This window comes from Lolium rigidum, unplaced genomic scaffold (assembly GCF_022539505.1).
Source record: "Lolium rigidum isolate FL_2022 unplaced genomic scaffold, APGP_CSIRO_Lrig_0.1 contig_10888_1, whole genome shotgun sequence".
In the NCBI taxonomy this organism is placed as follows: domain Eukaryota; kingdom Viridiplantae; phylum Streptophyta; class Magnoliopsida; order Poales; family Poaceae; genus Lolium; species Lolium rigidum.
In genome coordinates, this window is record NW_025899800.1 from 8086 (window position 1) to 29423 (window position 21338).

Here is a 21338-nt window from a genome sequence, read left to right on the forward strand (position 1 = left end):
CCACTTTATCATACTCTCTTATGAACATTGCAATCCTGCGTATATACATGATTCATGATGCTTATTATTAATTGTTGGTACCTCTTCATGATTGACATAGCTGTTAGATGATCTTATTTGCATGTACCTTATTATGAACTGCTCAAGTATTAGCCATATCATGAGAATATATACATCATATGAGCAAATGTGTTCGTGAAAGTTCTTTTATCGCTCAGTTGTTAACTGAATTGCTTGAGGACAAGCAATAAGCTAAGCTTGGGGGGAGTTGATACGTCCAAAACGTATCTACTTTCCCGAACACTTTTGCTATTGTTTTGCCTCTAATTTGTGTATTTTGGATGCAACTAACACGGACTAACGCTGTTTTCAGCAGAACTGTTCCGGTGTCTCGTTTTTGTGCAGAAATCCAACTTTCAGGAAAAACCTCGGGATTTTGACAGAAGGCCCTATTTTCCCAGAATACCGACGGAGCCAGAAGGACAAATCAATTGGAGGCCCGAGGGCCCCACACCATAAGGCGGCGCGGCCTAGGGGGGGCCCGCGCGGCCCTATGGTGTGGCCCCCTCGGCCGGCCTCCGACGCCCTCCTTCGGACTACTTATTGGCCTCGACCTAAAAACGCACGGGGAGAGATCGAAGTCGCCAGAAACCCTCCAGAACGCCGCCACATCGCGAAACTCCGTCTCGGGAGCCAGAAGTCTCCGTTCTGGCACTCCGCCGGGACGGGGAATTGGAGGAGATCATCGCCATCATCACCGCCAACGCATCTTCATCAACCAGCCATGTTTCCCCCATCCATGTGTGAGTAATTCCCCCGCTGTAGGCCGAAGGGGATGGTAGGGATTGGATGAGATTGGTCATGTAATAGCATAAGATTGTTAGGGCATAGTGCCTAGTGTCCGTAATTGGTACTTTGATGATATTGTTGCAACTTGTTATGCTTAATGCTTGTCACTAGGGCCCGAGTGCCATGATCTCAGATCTGAACATGTTATTGTTTCATCATGATATTCATTGTTTATGGTCTTACCTGCAAGTTGTACACACATGTCGCTGTCCGGAACCAATGGCCCCGAAGTGACAGAAATCGGGACAACCGGAGGGAATGGCAGTGATGTGAGGATCACATGTGTTCACGGAGTGTTAATGCTTTGCTCCGGTACTCTATTAAAAGGAGTACCTTAATATCCAGTAGATTCCCTAGAGGCCCGGCTGCCACCGGCTGGTAGGACAAAAGATGTTGTGCAAGTTTCTCATTGCGAGCACGTACGACTATAATTGGAACACATGCCTATTGATTGCTTTGTACTTGGACACCGTTTTATTATTATCTCGCAAATGCCCCGCTATGATCGTTACATGAGTTTCTCTCATCCATGCAACGCCCGTTATCCGTCCCCGTGCCTACAGTATTTTAATCCTGCTCGTTTACTAAAATCACTACTGTTGTTTCCGTTACTCTGCTCGCTGTTATTTTACTACTGCTACCGCTATAAAACTGTTACTACTGATAAACTCTTGCGAGCAAGTCTGTTTCCAGGTGCAGCTGAATTGACAACTCCGCTGTTAAGGCTTTCAAGTATTCTTTGTCTCCCCTTGTGTCGAATCAATAAATTTGGTTTTACTTCCCTCAAAGACTGTTGCGATCCCCTATACTTGTGGGTCATCACCGGAACACTTCCTAAGGATCATCTTCAAGATGAACTTTGATAACCTCCCAATCCCTTCCGAGTTCATCAAGTGGTTCGGACCCATCCCTTCCAACATCATCGTCCGCAGAAACACCGGTTGCAGCTGGAGGATGACTACCAAGAAAGTCGGCGACTATGCTAACATCGACCAGGGGTGGGCAGCCTTCGCCATCGCCCAACAACTAAAGATAGGCCAGTTCCTCACCTTCAAGAAGGAGTCCATTGGCGAGTTTAGTGTGGTCATCTTCGACCACACCAGAATTGCGGTGATGACCAGGTGCCTAGACCATGGCGATACCACCAGGTGTATCGTCAAAAGAAGAAGAAGTCTGAAGCTCTGTTGGTATTGTGTCTCTATTGTCGTAGCGTATTGTGTCTGAACTCTGGTATGTGATCAATTGTCGTGTTGAGCCGACTGAACCTAATTCGTATCGTTTATGATCTTTGTACTATGATCTTACCTTCTATGCTTGCTTGTTCGCTACTAATAGATCACTCGTAACCTCACCGCTCAAGGGAAGAGGTAACCAGAGCCTGATTTTGGGTTGCAACCAAACAACAGCGTTCTCGTTTTGGGCTACTACATGGCCTTAAAACCGGCCAACCAATCAACCAAAGCCTAAATCCCCATGGGGCTGAAAAAACTCTTCGCAAGAAACCAAAGACACGCGAATTCTGGCCCATGGCCTGTATGGAACGCACAAGGCGTTCCATCTCACTAGCGCAGTGAGACGCAAAACTAGCCCAGGGTACCAAACGCGCCATAATAGTTGTTGTTCGGCAGGTTGCTGCAGAGCAAAGGTGAACATGGGCATTTTTGACGTTGGTCGAGTGGGCGCAACAGCTGACCCACGCATGGACGGTTCAGCGCGCGACACAGAACTAAGCTCGATGCGCGACGCAGTAGTGGGCAGAAGGCGCGGGGCGCGGTAGTGAGCGGCTCCACTGGTGCGCAGCCCGAAGCAACGCCATGCATGGGTGGCGAGCCCAAGGCATAGCCATGCATATGCAGCTGGGGCGCGTTTGGTAGGATGCATGCCCCTTGGCTCGCATCGGTCCACCTTTTTTCGGCCCGTTTGGTTACCTGGTCGACGCCGCATTCTTGCAGGAACCGGTTCTCAAAGCACCCTCGGGCCAGGCCCTGGAGGAACGCCCGGTTCAGCTGTTTCTAGCGAGCCACCCCATTTCCGCAGAAGTGGAGAACGCGGCGTCCTCGTAGAGCCACCGCGGGAGATGGCGAGAGCTCGCGCGGGACGGCGAAATCTCGGTGGGATGAATTCGGTCACCGCACTTGAATTTTCGCCACCGTACATAGGGGCGGCTCTCTCACCGGCAAATCCAAATCCTCATTTCCCCCATTTCGAGCTCATCCATCATCCCCGATCTAGCGACATGGCCGGCTCTACCTCACCCGCACGGTCGGCGAGGATTGTGGCGGCGACGACGGCGGCTGTGGCGGCGGCTACTGGCCGCGGAGGATGGTCGTCTTCTTCGTCTGCGTCGATGACTTCGGTTGTGGTAAGCTTCTGCAAACCCTAGCCTTAGATCTAGATCTTTTGGGTACACAACCGGGGTCTGAACGAATCCATTGTAGGATATTCCTTCGTCGCCGGTGGAGGTTGTGGAGGTTTTCCAGGTTCCATACGACTCTACGACGGGGATCGTTCTCGCCGTTGACTCTTCCACTAGGACGGTGGTGCTGCCTACATCTTCGCCAGGGTCCCCTGCTTCCCCTACCTCAGTGTTGTGTGTGGCTCCTTTGACTGTAAGGTCGATCTTACCTACCTCGATGTTCATTGATGTGGTACTGGTAGTTCATAGATCTGCTAGTGCTTAAGAATATCCATGTGGTAGTTCATTGATCTGCTATAGTGCTTAAGGATGTCCATGTGGTCGTTCATTGATCTGCTAGTGTTTGTCATATAGGCCATTATACCGTTGGGCTCCCCTGGTCTGTCTGCGCCTACTGTGAAAGCTCACACCGACTGTCTGATTGCAAGCAAACTAGGCATGGTTTGAAAATTTGAGCTATCAGAGTTTGTGCTGAACCGGGTTGGTTCAGCTCCTCCGTAGCGGCGTCTGCTTCAACATGGGATTCAAGGACCAGCATATGAAGAAGGTAGCCGCGGATATTCTTGCATTCGCCGGCGTACATGTCACCACTCTTCAGATATACAACCACATCAGAAATTGGATGACGAAGTGAAGCGTCATCATGAAGATGAAATCCGATCGAATTCTGGACTGGAGCGAAGATGGTTGTTGCTTCTACGGCGGTGATGAAGGGGCGGCAGACGAGTACATCTAGGTACGAAGCCTCATTTCCTGCATAGATCTGAAAGTATATATATGTCAATGTCATCCGCACTAACAGGTGTTCCTTGTGGATTGCAGCGGTACCCGAAGCACCGTCAGTACGTCGGCACCCCGATCACAAACTACGCTCAGATGAAGACGATCTTCACTCCTCGGTTCGTCTGCAAGGCGCGGCAGTTTCAGCCTAACTTGCTGGTCAGGGCTATCGACTTCATTGCAGACGATGAAGCCGAGTATGCCGTCTACCGTAAGTTGTAGCCACCGGAGAGGAGGAGCTGGCTTAGGACCTGGCTCCGCAACCAGTTTCCAGCTTAGTGCTTCTTCCTTCTCATGATCCGCTGATTTTGGGAGATGATCTTGTATCCCTCCATTAGCTAGGACTTGCTACAACCTGATTCCCGGTTTATAATGATGAACTTGTTCGAGGTGGTATATACTAACCCCTCGTGACGAACCTGTGATGCATCACGAAGTAGTTGTTTCATCCGTGATGCATCGCTCACTAAATAGTAGTTGATGTGTATTAGCAGCATATTCTCTGATGAACAATCTGATGTGTGTTGTTATTCAGTATTGGGTAACCTCACCACTCTAAGTGAAGGGGTTACCACAACACTCTGCAACCAAATAGGGTGTGGACTGCACGAGGAGGGAAGAAAGTAACGGGCAACCAAACGATGGGGCCTGGGTTCCTTCTCCGGCGTGCAAAAGGCCGCACAGACTACCAAACGACCAGCCAAAAGTGGTCCATAGCCCGTTCGCGACGCGCAGGGGCTCCCATCTCGCTGCCGCAGTCATGCAGGAAATCGGCCCAGGCAACAAAACGCGCCCCTGTTGATCGACGTAGACATGCGTTGGGTGTAACATTTCCAGTCTAGGGTCGCGTCCGGTACCCATGGACGGACCTATGTGTATTCATGAGTATGCAGGTGAATACCCAAAATATTTTTCAAAAATTTCAAATCATATGATACAGCTATCAATTATCATTAAATAGTATACAATCCAGTCCACGTATTGATAGAAATAGTTTGTATTTCTGCTGGCTAGGGTAGTTGGCTTGTATAAGCACATTCTGTGCTCGAATCCCTGTCTCCTCAAAATTTTTTCCAATTGTCTTTCTATTTTTTATTTATTTTGAATACCCATTTACAAAGTTCTGGGCCCGCCCATGCTGGTACCTGCACCATGGGTAGCAAGCAAACACGCGGCATATGCAACATCCATAAACTGGTCAGCTGAATGTAAAGATGACTCTGAGATAGGTGGCTATGTGTGTGAGTTAGGCATGTTGACAAAAGGAAACACATTCTCATCAAAATAATGTTCCTAGAGATGTAGACTCGATTAGATGGAACATGGAGATATTTATATCTTTTATGAAGCCATCTATAGCCTAAAAAGACACACATCTTCGACCGAAAATCAAGTTTATGGCTATTATAGGGTCCAAGATGGGGACAACAAGCACACCCAAAAATCGTAAAAATGTGTAGTCAGGTGTTTCATGAAGAAGTCTCTCAAGAGGTGTTTTCATCTCAATGGTTCGACTAGGAAGCTTGTTAATGACAAAAAAAAATTGTAGCAAATGCATCATTCCGCACAAAGGAACAGAAGCATGAGCAAGCAAAGTAAGACCGGTTTCGATAATGTGACAGTGCTTACGTCCAGCAGTGTCATTTTGTTGATGAGTGTGAGGACAAGACGTGCGGTGTGAGACACCTAAGTTGTGAAAGAAAGGATGAAGTTTCCATACTCAACACCACAATCAGTTTGTACACCAATGGTCTTGGTCTTACGAGTTAGAAGATGTTCAACATGTTTTTTAAATTGAATAAATACAACATAGACATCAGATTTATGCTTAAGTAAATAGAGTAAAGTAAAGCGACTATAGGCATCAACAAAACTCACATATAAACGATATCCACTGACTGATGTTTGAGCAGAACCCCAAACATCTGAATAAACAATCTCTAATAGAAATTTTGTTACTCGGGTGGACAAGGAGAAAGACAATTGATGACTCTTCTCTTGTTGACAAGCATCATAAACTGGCTCAATTTTATTGGACTCATAAATGGATGGTAACTCATGACTATGAAAAACATGTTTAACAACTTGTAAAGCTGGATGTCCTAGATGACGATGCCACGTATCACGGGACACTTTGACGCTGCTGAGAGCTTGCATGATGGCAGGGGCATTAATCTCGTAGAGACCTCCACTGCATCGACCTCTAAGTATGGGTTCTCTTGTATCCTGATCCTTTGCAAAAATATCATATGGATGAAGTTTAATAAACACATTATTATCATGTGAAAGTTTAATCATAAACAACAAATTACAAGTGGCATTGGGAACATGTAGGACACGGTTGAGAGCTAAAGAACTAGATGAAGGAGCGGATAAAACAGCATGACCAATATGGCATGACCAATATTATGAATACGTATATTTGTTCCATTAGTTGTACATACCTGATCGGTGTCGTGGTAGGCCTCACGAGTAGTGAGCTTCTCCAGCTCGTGGGTGTTGTGGTGCGTAGAGCCGGAATCTGCGTACAACGGCGGGTCTACGGACGATTGTGTAGCACCATGTGGACCTTGAGAGGCCACCATTGTCATGTCAATCTAACGCTCGGTGTTGCTTCCATCATTCCCAACTCCCGGGAAGTCGTGGTTGACGCACTTGAAGCACTTCGACGCCATGTGGCGTGGAATCCCGCACAACTGATAGACAACACTATCACGACCATTATTAGGCTTGGATGTGGTGGAAGGTGGAGTTGTATTGGTCGGTGATGAGGCGAAGGGCGGCGACGGGCGAGGTCCTCCTCGTGCAGCGCCAAAGGCCGCAATCGGCGAGCTGGTGTACGTGGCGGTGTGTGTTGCACGGTAGTGCTGGGCAACATTGGTGCGGTGTTGAGAGAGCTTGCATTGTTCTGTAGACTGGAGCTACGAGAACAGATATCGTATAGGCATGGGGGTGGTGCGAGCAGTGACCACGTCAAAGAGAGCATCGTAGTCGTCATCAAGGCCGGCGAGGATGTACGAAATAAATTTCTCGTCACGAAGAGGCATCCCGATGCTAGTCCGAGAGTACCTTCATCTAATGAAAGTAGACGTTGATGGTCTTGTTTTCCTTCTTCAGTATGTTGTCGAATCGCCGAGGATTGTGCGATGGAGGTGGAGGAAAAGGCGCCATTCAGCGTCGCACAGGCCTCGCGTGACGTGCCAGCAAGCATGGTGATGCCAAGGACACCTTCGGTCATCAAGGAGACAAAACCAAAGAGGATGGCCTGATCCTAGTGGGTCCAATGCTGATGCGCCGGATTCGGCTGCTGGTGCATGGCGCCGGCATGACTGAAGATGACGTGGGGGTCGGGGCAGACAATGGACCCATCGACATATACCATGAGCATGTGGCTCCGGAGAAGCGGACCAACTTGGGCACGCCAAGACATGCAATTTTTGCTCGTCAGCTTGATGGTGAGGGCTGAGGCAATGGTGACGATGTTCGGCATGGAGTTGTTGAAGAAGGGTCCCTGCATGGCGTTGTTGAAGAAGTGCGCCTCGTAGGTGGGTGACGCCGTCGGGTGGTACCCAAGCATGGTTGGCGCCATAGTACAGGCACCCACACCTAGCGCGCCCGAAGCAGCATACCCCGCCATGGGCAGGTAGCCATGCACGGCCGTGATGTATCCCACCATGGTTGTAGCCCTGATGTCCAAGGCCGGAGGTGTCGCCCACCGATGCTGCGATGAGGGCATCTGAGAGGACTTTGGTGGCATTACGCCGGAGAACGAGGGAAGCGTGCCAAGCCTGGACCCAGCGTGGGGCGAGAATACGATGGGTAGGAACCAGTTGTCGTCGGCGCCATTGGTAGGGCGACCGGCGAGGCGCTACTCGGGGCAAAAGTGGACGATGTCGTTGTCGTAGAGAGGGTAGAGGACCCGGAAGCCATCGCAGGAGAAGGCGCTGCAGCGGCGGAGGCGGAAGCGGAAGACGGCGGCGGCGGAAGCCAAACCCTAGGTCAGGTCGCTGCTCATGGTACCATGAAAGAAGTAGCAATCGTACGAGAGATTGGGCCGACCCGACGTGCCTCGTCGGGTAGGTTTCTTTCTATTATATACTGTGCACATATTACAAATACGGATACTTATCGTATACTTCTAACAATCAGAACCTCCTGAGGGACTGTTCTGTTTCCGGCTGGTATTTTCTGAAACAATTGTTTTAATTGTCATTTGACATTATAAGCCATAAACGTTCGAATTACAGTCTTATAGGACGACTTGTGTGAATTCAACTATTTGTGACATGCAAAGACATTGGAAGATCTATTTTGTGCTTCTCAAATATTTTACCCCATTTTTTTAAAGAAGACAAAAGACTAATATTCCATTGTTTGAGAAGAAAGTTTTAGAGTGTTACAAAGCCCAAGGTCAAGGTAAAAAGTCAAGACACACAAAACAAAAGGTCACACGGCCAAGGACCACATCGTCGCCTTAACTTTAATTCTTACACGGTCGACGAGCAGTTCCGGAATACGCGTGGATGGAAAGGGATGCCATGGCTCTCCTAGAATTACCTCTATTTTGAACAACGATACTCCACCAATCTTTGATGGCTTGAGCAACATGCCACTCACTCGGGTTGACCACATGGAGGCCAAGCCACTCCTTTGGGCATTATCAAACTTTAATCATGAAGCGGCATTTGAAGAAAAGATGGGAAGAGGATTCTTGGACTTAGTTACAAAGTTCAGAAAGGCTACAATTTCGCCATCCACGCTGCCCTAGCCTATCCACCGTCCAAATTTTATTTTGGAGTACCAGCCAAGCAAACATTTTGCTTTTCACAGTCGCCCAAGGCCTCCAAACCTTGGAAGGCATGGTTAAGGAAGTGCAGCCCTCACACTGAATCTTGTAAGGAGAGTGAGGGAAAGATTTTCCAAAAGTTTGACAGATTGAGCAATATGCTCGACAGTAAAGCCATTTTTGGGTGATGCATGGCTCCAAGAAAATGGCTATCCGCCCAATTTATCATTATCATGGGCGTTGCCAAGTTCCCTAAGCCGGTCAATGCTCTTGGGGTTGAGAACACTAAGGCTCCCCTTATGCTCTTGGAGCTCCTTTAGCTTTCTCAGATGTTCTGCCATTGCTCGCGGAAAATGTATTATAGGATACAAAGTGTATTCCACCTGACTATGGCTTATGTTATTTTGATAGTTTCGAAGGAGTCCAATTTCAACAAAAACAGAGTAGAAATGCACAATTACGGCCCCTAAGTTTTACACAAGTGGTGGATTATACTTCCCACCACTGTTTCAATCATAATGCTAACGTAACACCCACGGAGTGTGCTTTTAAGACTTTGAAAGATTCCTAAACTGTTTCTAGATAAAACCCCAATTCACATCAGTTTGAGCGTGTGTTAAGTAGGCTTGCTTGGACGGGATCAAACGTACATGTAAGAAGACCAACACAATCCGTAACGGTAGTCTGAAGAATAAAGTTCCTCGGTATTATAATGGGCTGAATAGAACAGTAGTACAGGATTAAAAGAGGTCCCCTACAAATCTGTTGCAAAAGAACTCCCTGAAAAAACCCAGTTCCATGAGGCAGAACAGAGGAGGTTGTGTGAAATCATTTAGAACCTATCAGGTGGCATCGAATCAAGGGTGCGCCGCATTTTCATGATGGCAAAACAAACTGATTACCTTGCTAGACTTGTGTTGGGGTCTCAGTTAATAGTTGCCACATTTTGTAGTCGCATTGCTACTGACGACTGTCTTCTGAAGTTGTGAATTTGAATGGTCCACAATTTCCTCCTGTCTCTGGAGCGTGGTGCACGTAGCACATTATCTGGCTTGTTAAAACTACCAAAGATTCTGCAAAATAAATTAAATCACTAGCTTGAATTTTTATTTTGATATTTGAACTTGAAATCTAGTACTCTAGTGCAGATGAGTTACTTGCCACAGGGAAAATATTGTTCAGATCAAGAAAACATAGATGTGTAGCGCATGAGTGCTGAATAAACTATATTGTGCCATTACATCACAATCACTGTGGTTCCTGAAGTTAGTCCATCTTAGGAAATTTCCATTGCTTTTCTTGTGCCATGGACCAACCTGATTCCCTCGTACCAAACAAGTGATACAGGTTCGGAAGTTGGATCTGATGGTCGTTCCTAGAATAAACAAAGTACTAGCAAATATTTCCTTTTTGTTTTGTTTCAAAGCCCATCACAGGTTAATAGATGCATCCCACACATATGAGAGTATAGCTTCTAGAGAATCTTTTACGTAGTAAATTCATGTGGCTGTCCTGATTTTGTTATGTGTTCTTACCCGTCAGATTATCCTCAAGATTAACATTATGTTGTCTGTGTCTAGAACTCATTTGTGTGTTTATTTTGCCAGTTTGTTGAATAATAAAGGACCCACGGGGACCCAAAAGTACTGGGTTCAATGCAAAAATAAAAGCAATATGATAAGTAATTGGCAGGGTCGTACCATTTCTTCTATGTGAGCAAGTTTGAGCTTGTTCTCCTTTGATTCACACCACTGCTTTAGTTCAGGGCAGAAAAATGTTTGTAATTCTCTGAGGTTGGTGAGCTGTTGTATGATTTCCGGAAAAGAACCAATGCCCTTAAATCCCCAGATCTCAAGTTTCTTGAGAGAGTTGAGTTCTCCTAACCAGAGTGGTGGTGATGTCATGATTTTCCAAGAGGACAAATGTAGTGATTGGAGGGGTGATAGGGCTCGGATGATATCTGAAGAGCTGGTCAGATCATTGCAATCGCTGATAATTAATTTAGAGAGCCCTGGGAGGTGGTGAAGCAATCTCCACTGATGTAGAGGCAGCTTACAGGATCCAACATCTATTTTAGTTATTGGAGAAGAGGAAGCATCGGTTCGCGGCACACTCTCTCCCCGTGACAACAGTACATTATCACTGTTCCATATCACCCAGTAGGCAGCTCTAGGGAGACAGGGTCTCAACCTCAACTTAGGGCAATCACGTATCTTCAGTCTGACAAGGTTGGGGAACATGAGCTTGTTCGTACCATCCTCACCACTGGAGTATATCGTGATCCATTCCTCCAGGCTTTCCATGCCAGTTAGTTCAAATCTCTCCAGTCGAGGAAATGCTCTCGCTCCACCGTTGAAGCCCTCATCAATTTTCACAATGTTGTCCATTCTTTCGAGTACCAATGATTGTAGGTTTGGTAATTGCCCGAGTGGTGGTAGGTTGCTACATTTGGGCAAATAAACCATCGTAATGCTGATAAGATTTGGGAGGTAATGACTAATATCCAATACCCAAGCTGGAAAGCCGACACAATCATAACCTCGTATCTCAAACTTCTTTAAAGTGAAAGGTGGCACTAACTCTCTCAACACTTCCATATCATCCACGTACTTCTCAGCATATACAGTCCACTCCAATTTCAATTCTACAATTCTTTGTTTTTCCATCAGCTTTATACTCTGCACCTCTTCTGTAGATTTCACATTTTCAATTCTACTTATGTGCAGTTCATCAGGATTTGCATGCTGAAGCAGGACAAAATTGCTAGATTCATCATCACCGGCATGCACCACAAAGTGTGGCAACAAGGCAAAAAACTTGAAGCCAGAGAGAATGGAATTATCCAGTTCGTGGCAGCCCTTGACATTAAGAACCTTCAGATTATCCATGTTAACCATACTGTCTGGAAGCCTTGCTAGTTCGTCGCAACCTGAAAGGTCCAGTGTGTGTAGCTTCCTAAGGCTGCCAATACATTCAGGTATACTAACAAGATATATATTCTCAGACAAGTCCAGATGCTCTAGATTGGAAAGGGCACAGATATGGCCCATGAAATTGTCAATTGGATCTGTTAATGAATTGTCAGACAAAGAACACCGGCGAGTGGAACTTTCAATTTGATCTGTTAATGAGACACCAAAGATAGCACGAATGCACCGTGATAGATTTAAATACCGGAGTTCAGTGAGATTGACAATGACTTCTGGTAGCCCGCTGAGATGATGTCTGTCTGCTTGGATCCAATAACGCAGTGCCAAATTCAAATGTTGGAGTTTGGTAAGGACTCGCAAAGCTTCCGGGATACCATTAACCATATAACATTGTGATAAATCCAGATGCACCAATGCTTTAAGCTTTACAAATGATTTCGGGAGTTTCTCTAATCTCCAACAACCTGATAAATCAAGATGCATTAGATCTTCGATATTGCCAATTGACTCCGGCAATGCTGAAAGATTAGAAGATCCACATAAGTTTAGGTAGTTCAATTTTGAGAGCTTTGTGATACACTTGGGGATCATTCGATCATGCACCTGCGGAGCACTAAGATATCTCAAATGCTTCAGTCTACCAATAGAACGTGGCAACTTCTGTAACGAGCATTCCTTTAAATCTAAGACCCGCAGGTACTTAGCTGACGAAAATGCAGCCCCACAAACAACAATTTTGCCACAGTCCAGAAAACGTAGAGTCCTTAACTTCGCAGGACAAATAATAGATAAATTCAATGGCTTGCTGCAATCTGTGAGCAATGCATACAGGCAACTGCTTCCTCCAATATTTCCATTTTTGCTAGCATCCAGAACTTCATTAGCCATGACTGATCTTGCAAGGTCATGCACCAGGTCATGCATGGTGAACAATGTAACATCTTTGTTGTGCAATTGACCAGTCTGTAGCAAAAGGACTTCAGAGTGTAAGTTTTCTGTAGTCCAATCATTTTATATTAATGTATTATTTATAAAATATATGTGATGAAATTTTTAGTATACCAACTGAAAAATTAGTGGTCAGACCGTCAGAGGTGTGCATAGGAAATACTAATATAGATTCCTGAAACTATAATTAAGGTAAAAAGAGGAATGTGAGCCTACTTAGACTTCAAATATAATTAGGAATATATAACCACAAAGACAACTTTTGGTAAGATAATATGCCAGGTTTAGTTTCAATATACCACCACCTAGGATTACGCGCTAAGAGCCGATTCATTGTGGACAGCCAAATACCTAATGAATATAGTTAAATCTACCAAACTAGTGTATCTTTACTTAAAAAGTTGAAAGTGGAACAGAGGTGGATGCATAAAGAATGATGAAATAATGGAGTGTGAGAAGTCACCGAGAGTGTAATCGCCCTCTTTTATTTTGTGTGTGTGTGCGCCTCATGATAGTGGAGGGTTATATACAAATTATAATATATATATATATATTGGAATATTTGAAAAAAAAAATGATGTAGCATGCTGATTTTTCTTACGTTTCAGCACTAGCCCTAAATTATCACTATAATATTATTTATTTATAGTTATTTACTAATGTACTATAGTGGTAAATGGTCAAAGATTAATTTGGGATACATGTGAACTTCTGAAACACCATTCATTTGAAAATAAAGAAAAGTTTGTTGTAAGTTGTAACTTTCTATTATGTCGTAATTTCAATATAATGGAATGTTTGTGTTCTCCGCCTCACTACAAAGATACTATGAGAGTTGCAGCATGTATGTCCCTTATGGTTATAATGGAGAAAAGAAGAACATATCAAGTGGAGGATGGAGAGGAGTTGACAGCCTCTCTTGTGGGAAGGTAAGGACAAAGAGTTGACTCTTTCTATTGATGGCATGTCTTTCAAAGAAACATACTGCTCCAGTTGTAGAGCTTGACTAGAAAATATCTAGCTTGGTAACTTGTTACATAAGATAACTCTTGACTAAAAAGGTTATTTCCTTCTTCTCTTTTGCTCAACTTGGCAGCTATGTAATTTGTACAAATGACTAGTCTGCAGAAAAATAAAACTTTCCAGTTGTAGAGAAATGCAATAACTCACCAAACCTGACTTTGAATGTTGAAGGAAGGACATGCCCAATAGATGACTAACATAATTCTCACCAATCTGCCAAGTAGAGAATATGTTCACTGGCTTGATGAAATCAAGAGCCCTCCATTGATGAATCAGATCATCCTTAACTATATTTTGACCTTTAGCAAAGGTTGCACAATAAGCAAAGCATAACTTTAACAGTGGCGGCATACTGCTATAGCTTAACTTCAAGGATGCATGCACATGATGAGGTGAAGATGCATCTTCAGCAGCAAGTATGTTCCATATTTCACTCTTTTCCACCAATCTCCATTCATCAAATGTCATAGACCGTAGCATGTACCCAATAGATTGAGCTGCTAACGCCACACCTCCGCACTTCTTTGCGATCTCCCTCCCTACCAGTTCCAAACTTTCTTTATCACCTCTAGCTTCGAAGGCACATTTTTGTTTAATTATTGTCCAGCAAAGATCATTTGTTAAGGGCTCCATCTTGAATGGTTCAACTGTACACATTTTCATTGCAATCTCTTCATCACGAGTGGTTACTACAACCACCTTGTGCCCCTTGTCAACCTTTAGCATACATTGCAAATCTTCTAACCGAGATGGATCCTTCTCCCACAGGTCATCTAAAACAATCAGAATCTTCTTACCAGCAAGTACCTTTGCAAGGCGATTATGTATCATCTGCCTTTCAGTCATCTGGATCTGCTCATTTGAAACTTGCGAAATTATGGAGTTGCCAATTTTATTCAAGTCAAAATTCTGGGACACATAAATCCAGACCTTGCAATAGTCTTTGAAGTGGCTAGAATTGAAAACCCATTGTGCTAAGGTTGTCTTGCCAATGCCTCCAATGCCATATATTGGAAGGATGGTCTCTTGGGCCATGCTCTTCGATAAGGAAGCAAAGATTTTACGTCTTTCCTGAAGTCTTCCTACTATGAGTGCTTCTTCGACATTTGATGATGTTTCCCGTACATCGACAAATCGCTGTACGTCAGAGCTACTGTCTGTTGCAAAACTAAAACTCTGGTGTTGACTTGTGATGGCCTCTAGTTCCTCTCTAATCTTCTTCATCTTATTACCCATAGCAATCTTGGAAACAACTGTATGACAGGGAACCATAATTGCCAACTGCAAAATATTTACATTGATTCTTCAGTAACTTGGAAAATCGGAACAATTTTCACAATGTGAAACTCATACTTACTCCCTACCCCACAAACAGAAATAAAGCTTCTCAAATGGACATATTAAAAGGTAAAATAAGGTTTATCAAATGGAGACACCAGAAGGTAAGTAAGATATTCTTAAAGCACAATAAATTCAAATCCAGTTTAATGGAATAACTGGGTTTAGCAAAGCGCATGCTGCATATAATATATACCTTTCGGGAAGCTGGTTTGATGTTGGCTTCGAATTCATCAATCAGATTGGAGCTGTCATACATGGCGTTCTTCAGGCGATCAAGCCACAGACGCACTGCCGCATCCTTGATAGACCGCCTCTCAGCATCCACGAGCACCACCGCTACCGACTCCAGCAGCATCCTCAACTTTTCAAGGTCGTTTTTGAAATTCCACTGCAGCCTGGCTTGATTTCCAATGGCGGCCCCAATCTGCTGGGTCACCACCTTGAGGACGGCAGAAGCAAGCATGCCCCCAACCACTGCCATGGTTGCTCTGCAATTTCTTTCCAGGTTGCCCTCAGTTTGTGGCGTGTGGAATAATTGGTGCCATTTATGCTCGGAGGAGACGGTTTAGGCAAAAGTATTGCTGGGGATACCAAGCAACTTCGATCAGTTCCTGAATGTCAGTCAATAAGGAGAAGAATCTTACAACAGCACCAAAGCTTAATTAGTCAACAAGTGCATGTACCTACATTGGTTTTATATAAAAACTTAAGCATCAAGTTCTTTCTCCACTTCAACACGCAACTAAAGAAATACCCAAGGAGGTACAAGGTGCACACACAGAATTGCTACAGGGTTGTCCTATTGGGAAATGAACGACAGCTACATATCAGGTACTGAGTATATAGACCTGGTCAAGTTACATGCACGGCCTCCACTAGTCAAAAGGATTATAGATGACACTATTCCTTAGAGAGTGGGAAACTTGGTGTGATGCGACTAGTTAGAAGCAGACAACAAATTTGACTTGGCAATATCCATATAATGTGGCCATGGCAGGAAAAAATATCGCATAAGTACCTCCTTAAATTAAGTATGGAGAAGGACATGCTACCTTTGGTCCTCCACCAAAATTCCATTGGACACTAAATGCTTGACATAATGAGATACAACGTTATGTGCACCAGCGAATTTCAAGCTGAGCATCCAGGCTGTTTCCTCGATCTGTAGTCTCCCGCTCCCCACTGCTGCTGCCACCACAAACATCCAAGAATTTGCCCCTGGTCTAGAATTCTTCATGTTGTCAATGTAGGGGGTTTTTGGGCAGACATCGGATACCTCCTCGCAGCTTCTCCCAGCTCTTGTAGCCTTGCATATCGCTCGCTCCTGACGGAGTGCTTTCCGTCTCGGTTGACGGTGCATAATGTGTATGTGGATTGATTTTTCTAGAGCATCTGTTACTACAGAGCTGCAGACCTCCATCCCCATCTACCCCACTCATAGAAGCCACCGCCCTTGCCTCTCCGTCCAACACCGCAGCCGCCAGAAGCCCAGAACTTCAGAATTTTGATGTTTCAACTAGGAAATACAAATCGTGCCTTTAACACCGAATTTGAAACTTGAAGCTCAAAATTCTCAAAACAAATGGACCGAAATCTACATTTAGAGTTTCACTCTCAACTGAGGTCGTTCAGAAAGAAAAAAAAACAAGTGGAATGATCACGTTTGATCCGGGTATTTAGCTTGCTTGATGAGAATAACAAGTGGAATGAGGCGCTGGTCCGCAAAACTTTCCCACCAATTGATGCTAATATCATCATGCGTATTAAAACTTCATCGAGGAAACCTTCTGATTTTATAGCTTGGCAACATGAAAGAAGTGGATGTTTCTCAGTCCGCAGTGCGTATAGGATGGGGCTCCAGCTATCTCAGCAGGACCGCCCATCTGTCGCATGTAGCATGGCTCCGATGGGAGATAGGCCAATCTGGAAGAAACTGTGGAAGTGCAACATCCCGGAGAAAATCCGTATTTTTGCTTGGAAGGCGATTTCCAATGCACTTGCCACCGAGGAGAACAAGAAAAGGAGACATATGCATGTGTCGGGGTTATGTCGTATTTGTGGGCACGAAAGCGAGGATACTCACCATGCCTTGGTTAGATGCCCGCATGCGGCTGCATTGTGGCGGCAATGTATGAAATTTGGTCTATTCCCAAGATGCCAACTTCAATGGGAAGAGGAGATTGGTTAGAGTCCTGGCTGGAGGGAGCGCCAATGGATATGTGCTGCCGTATCCTTATGATTGCTTGGAGGGCTTGGCATGCCCGCAACGAGATTACTCATGATAAACCCTTGCCATCGATAGAAGGGTCTAAACGCTTCATCTGAAGCTATATGCAATCCCTGGAGATATCCGTCAGGTTGATCCAGAGGTAATCATCAAAGGCAAACAACCTGTAGGGGATCAGCAGGTGCCATTGCCGATGGTGAGCTTCCTGGCCACGATGGAGAGATGGAGTAAACCACCTAACGATCTCCTTAAACTGAACGTTGATGGGGCGTTCGTTGCTCAAACGGGTGCTGCCGGTGCAGGCATCATACTACGTCGTGGTGATGGGTATGTCATCATGGCAGCTTGTCAAAACCTGCATTTTTGTTCCTCAGCGTTGGATGCAGAGCTTCAGGCATGTATGGAGGGTGTTAAGCTGGCCCTTCATTACTCTCATGAACGTATACTAGTGGAGACGGATAGCTTGGAACTAGTACGGATGGCCTTGAGCAAAAGGAGCGATGCGTCAAGTCTAGGACACGCCGTGGAGGACTTGAGGATGTTGATTGCCTCTGAGCGTATAGTCTCTATATCTAAAATTCCAAGAACTTGTAATAGTGTAAGCCATGAACTAGCTAGACTTGGTATGATAGAAAGTAGATTCAATGTGTGGATAGGTTCGGCTCCAGAGTTCCTTTTGGACCGGATCGCTCAGGATTGTAATGACACTCTTACTTAATTAATACAATCCTGTTTCCCCCGCAAAAAAAAAACTGAGGTCGTTCAGAAGCTCTTAAAAAAAACTGAGGTCGTTCAGAAGCTCTTAATTTTGAGTACAGGGTCCCCACCTTTAGCTCCCGCGAAGGGCAGTATAAGGTGGAGAAGGCAGAAGCGACGTACAGCAGGGCAGCAACCGCGGCAGCCGGCGGTGGAGGACGCCATAGCGAGCTGGTCCATCGTGGCCCTCGACGAAGCGAGCGCGGCGGAGAGGATCAGGGTCGGGATGGCTGTTACAGTATTATTTGCAGTGGTTAGTGCTTCGGGGTGGGTAGGAACACTCGCGCGATTGGGGCGGCGATCTCGACCCGGGCAATAGAGCGGCGGCGGCGGCGGCGAGTGAGGAGGAACGGTGTGACGGGCAGGAGACGTGCGTATGAGCTTAAGCCTGACTTCAGGATCCAGCGGACGTCCGCCATCTAATTTCGTTTGTTTTCGACCGTTCCGTTCAAGTCAATCAGCTGTACAATCTAAATCTTTATTATTAAATTGTAGGACCGCACTACCTAGCGGCGCCGCACAAAAGTGATCCCGTGCGGCGGTTGTATCGAACCTGAAAAAAGTACTCCCGCTCAGTCTGCCCGTCATCATTCATCATTCCGTGGGCATATTTTGCTAAGAACAAGTACTAACGGACAAAACAGTGGTATGATGCCCTCCCGTCACACGAAAAAATACACTTGCTAGGTGCCTAAAAGTGCCACGGATAGAACTAGAGATTGTATTTGCAATTAGGCTTATTAACTTGGCAATCACTCGAAATTAATCTGGCAATTAGGATTAACTAATCTAAAAATTACTCCCTCCGTCCCAGTTCGCAAGGCAAAGTTTTCAAATATCTTGGCCAAGGTGAATTCTCATTGGCTCTAAATTTGCACATTAAAACATGCAAAAACTTTGCCTTTCACATGCATGGAGTACGTAGTAGTCACATGCTAGTCGCAGTGGTTTCACATGCATGGAGTACTAGTGCATGATGGGAGATGAAAAGAGGAGTGTTTGCATGCAAAAATAAATTAGTTTACTCCCACATTAAATACAAAATGTGCCTAGGAGGTGAGGGATTTTGGGACAAATATTTTTTGGAAATTTGCCTTGCGAACTGGAACGGAGGGAGTAGTACATATGGCTACCTACTCCTAATATGGCAATTACCACTAATTAATCTGGTAATTAATTCTAGTTAAATCCAATACTTACTACCAGTACTAAATTAAATCTGGCAGCTATGGCTAATTAATATGTCCATTGCTCCTAATTATTCTGGCAAGTGGACGTAGTAGTTAATCCGTCAATTAGTACTGAATCAACCATACTAACATCCAGGATTACAACCAGCTAGCTATCTCATCTAACACTGAGTACAAAATCGTATAGAATCCACTAATTGAGTCCTCCGAAAGTGCTGACAGCCACCGAATAGGTGCCGCGGCTGCGAAGATGGAGGATGCACTGGACTGGAGATTGAAGAACCAAAACCATGCGGTTCGCCGGCGGTGTTGTGCAGCCCCAACACGGCCTTGCCGACTAGCGCACGCACCGGCAAAGACGAGCACCACCAGCCAAGTGCCCAGTGCCTAGAGCAGCATGCCGACGCGGAATGCAGAGCAGCACCAGGCCCAGCGCGCAGAGCAGCCTCGCCTCGTCCCTCATGGCCGCTCCATGTTGCATGGTCGGCGTCGGTGGCCTTCTCCGATGCGTGCTCCATGGCGCCGGCCTCTCCTCCCGGAGCATCTCGATGGCGGCCTCCTTCCATCCCAGAGCGTGTTCGACGGCGTCAGCCTACCCTCTCGGAGCTTGCTGAACGGCCTCGCGGCGACCACGCGCGGCGGTGTGCTGCAGCGGCCACCCGCGGCGTTGCTCGCGGCGGTCACCCGAGGCGGTGCTCTGCAGCGGTTTGCCCGCGGTGGTGCTCGTGGTGGTCACCCTCGGCGGTGCTCGGCGGCGTCCTCCCTGCTGTGGCCACCCTCGGCGGTGATCGGCGGCGTCCTCCCTGCGGCGGCCACCCGCAGCGGTGCTCAACGACGACCTCGCGCGCTTCCATGGCGGTCATAGGATAAGGTGGGGCTGCTGGGGGTCGCGTGAGGAACGAGATTTCCTAGCTACACACACACCACCGGAGCTCCGGGACCAGGCCGCAGGCGGCAAACTGCGCCGCTCACTCCTCCGCCTCGCCCCGCGTCTCCCTCACCAGTCCGCCATGCACCGCCGCCGACCACATCCCCGCTAGGGGTGGGATGCGCGTTTTCGAATCGCGAGGCGTCGCACGGCAGGGCGAGCAATGCGGCGCTTCTCGCTAGATTTTCCCAATATTCATTTGGGGGCGGCGTTTGGGGGACGCGGCTGGGGAGCGACGTCCCCCAAACGCGGCACGAACAAAACACGTCCTCCAAACGCTCGATCCGGCGCGATTTGGGGGACGCTTTGGGGAACGCGACTGGAGATGCTCTTAGCAAGTGAAAATAAGCGACAACCAAATCAAGCCCCCTCGCTAGAGAAACAGCCCGGCTTTATCTAGTTAGCGTGTGTGAACAAGTAGGGGAGAAAAGAGAGAATCGGAGAGGAAACAGAGCAAACCAAGCAATGTGTCGTCGTTTCCCACCGCTAGTAGAACAAGATCTCTCGATGCCCTTGACAGCTTAGCTAACTGTAACAAGGTGGAAGCGAATTAGTGGGAACCAGTTCACAGAGGGATAGGATGATGACACAGGCAAATATACGGAGGAGTGACTAATCGCGATAAGACCTAGCTTAGTTTTCTGATAAGACCTTACCAACGAAAACATCGTAATTACCTGTAGAAGCGCAGATGTGTAGTAGGCGGTCTTCAGATGCTGCAGAAATCCGCGGTACAGTTGGTTGAAGTTCACCGGATAGAAGAGAGTAGATCTGCCGATGTCATATCAAGACGGGGCTAGATCTATAGGCTATAGCATACATATATCTTGGAGGAGGAGTATAATTTAAACGCTTCTCGGGAAATTAATTATGCAGGAATTCAGACGTAACATTTGAATAATGCCATGGACTAAAAACAAGTGGAGATACATCTGAACGCGTGAAACCTGCCGCAAACCTGTCGGCACCCGTTTCCTTTTTTTTTTCTTTTCAAAATGGCACCAAATGCATCATCTGACACTTATGAAGGGAGACAAAAGCCACCACTACGAAGGAGAAATAACTCAACATAAGTACAAAATAAAAGACACCAAAAATAATGTAGTTAAACAATTGTTGTTCAATTGTACATCTTCCTCCGTACAACATATAAATACCCGCTGA

The 21338-nt window shown here is 46.1% G+C and overlaps 1 protein-coding gene across 3 annotated transcripts; it reads right to left on the reverse strand.

Moving 5' to 3' along the window:
- Positions 1–6222: 6222 nt before the first annotated feature.
- On the reverse strand, positions 6223–15843 carry LOC124680258 (putative disease resistance protein RGA4). 3 transcript variants are annotated; one of them, XR_006995459.1, is made up of 5 exons: positions 15267–15743; positions 13880–15013; positions 10532–12724; positions 9734–9904; positions 6223–6277 (listed from the first exon to the last, which is right to left on the reverse strand). XR_006995459.1 is itself a non-coding variant. In XM_047215342.1 (5 exons), exons 2-5 carry the CDS (start codon positions 15552–15554, stop codon positions 9893–9895), a joined length of 3627 nt encoding a protein of 1208 aa, XP_047071298.1. In that variant the 5' UTR covers positions 15555–15654; positions 15761–15843; the 3' UTR covers positions 9517–9892. The 3 variants fall into 3 exon arrangements, 1 of the variants encoding a protein (XP_047071298.1); XR_006995458.1 differs by lacking the exon at positions 6223–6277 and adding an exon at positions 9517–9670; XM_047215342.1 differs by lacking the exon at positions 6223–6277 and adding an exon at positions 15761–15843 and having other exon boundaries at positions 9517–9904; positions 15267–15654.
- Positions 15844–21338: the final 5495 nt, after the last annotated feature.

Excerpts from the sequence above, each read along its gene's own strand:
- LOC124680258 (XM_047215342.1), bottom strand. The coding sequence starts at position 15,554 with ATGGCAGTGGTTGGGGGCATGCTTGCTTCTGCCGTCCTCAAGGTGGTG. Across the intron at positions 15,014-15,266 it reads TCAAACCAGCTTCCCGAAAG|TTGGCAATTATGGTTCCCTG; the intron begins GTATATATTATA and ends AATATTTTGCAG. Across the intron at positions 12,725-13,879 it reads AACATTCAAAGTCAGGTTTG|ACTGGTCAATTGCACAACAA; the intron begins GTGAGTTATTGC and ends CTTTTGCTACAG.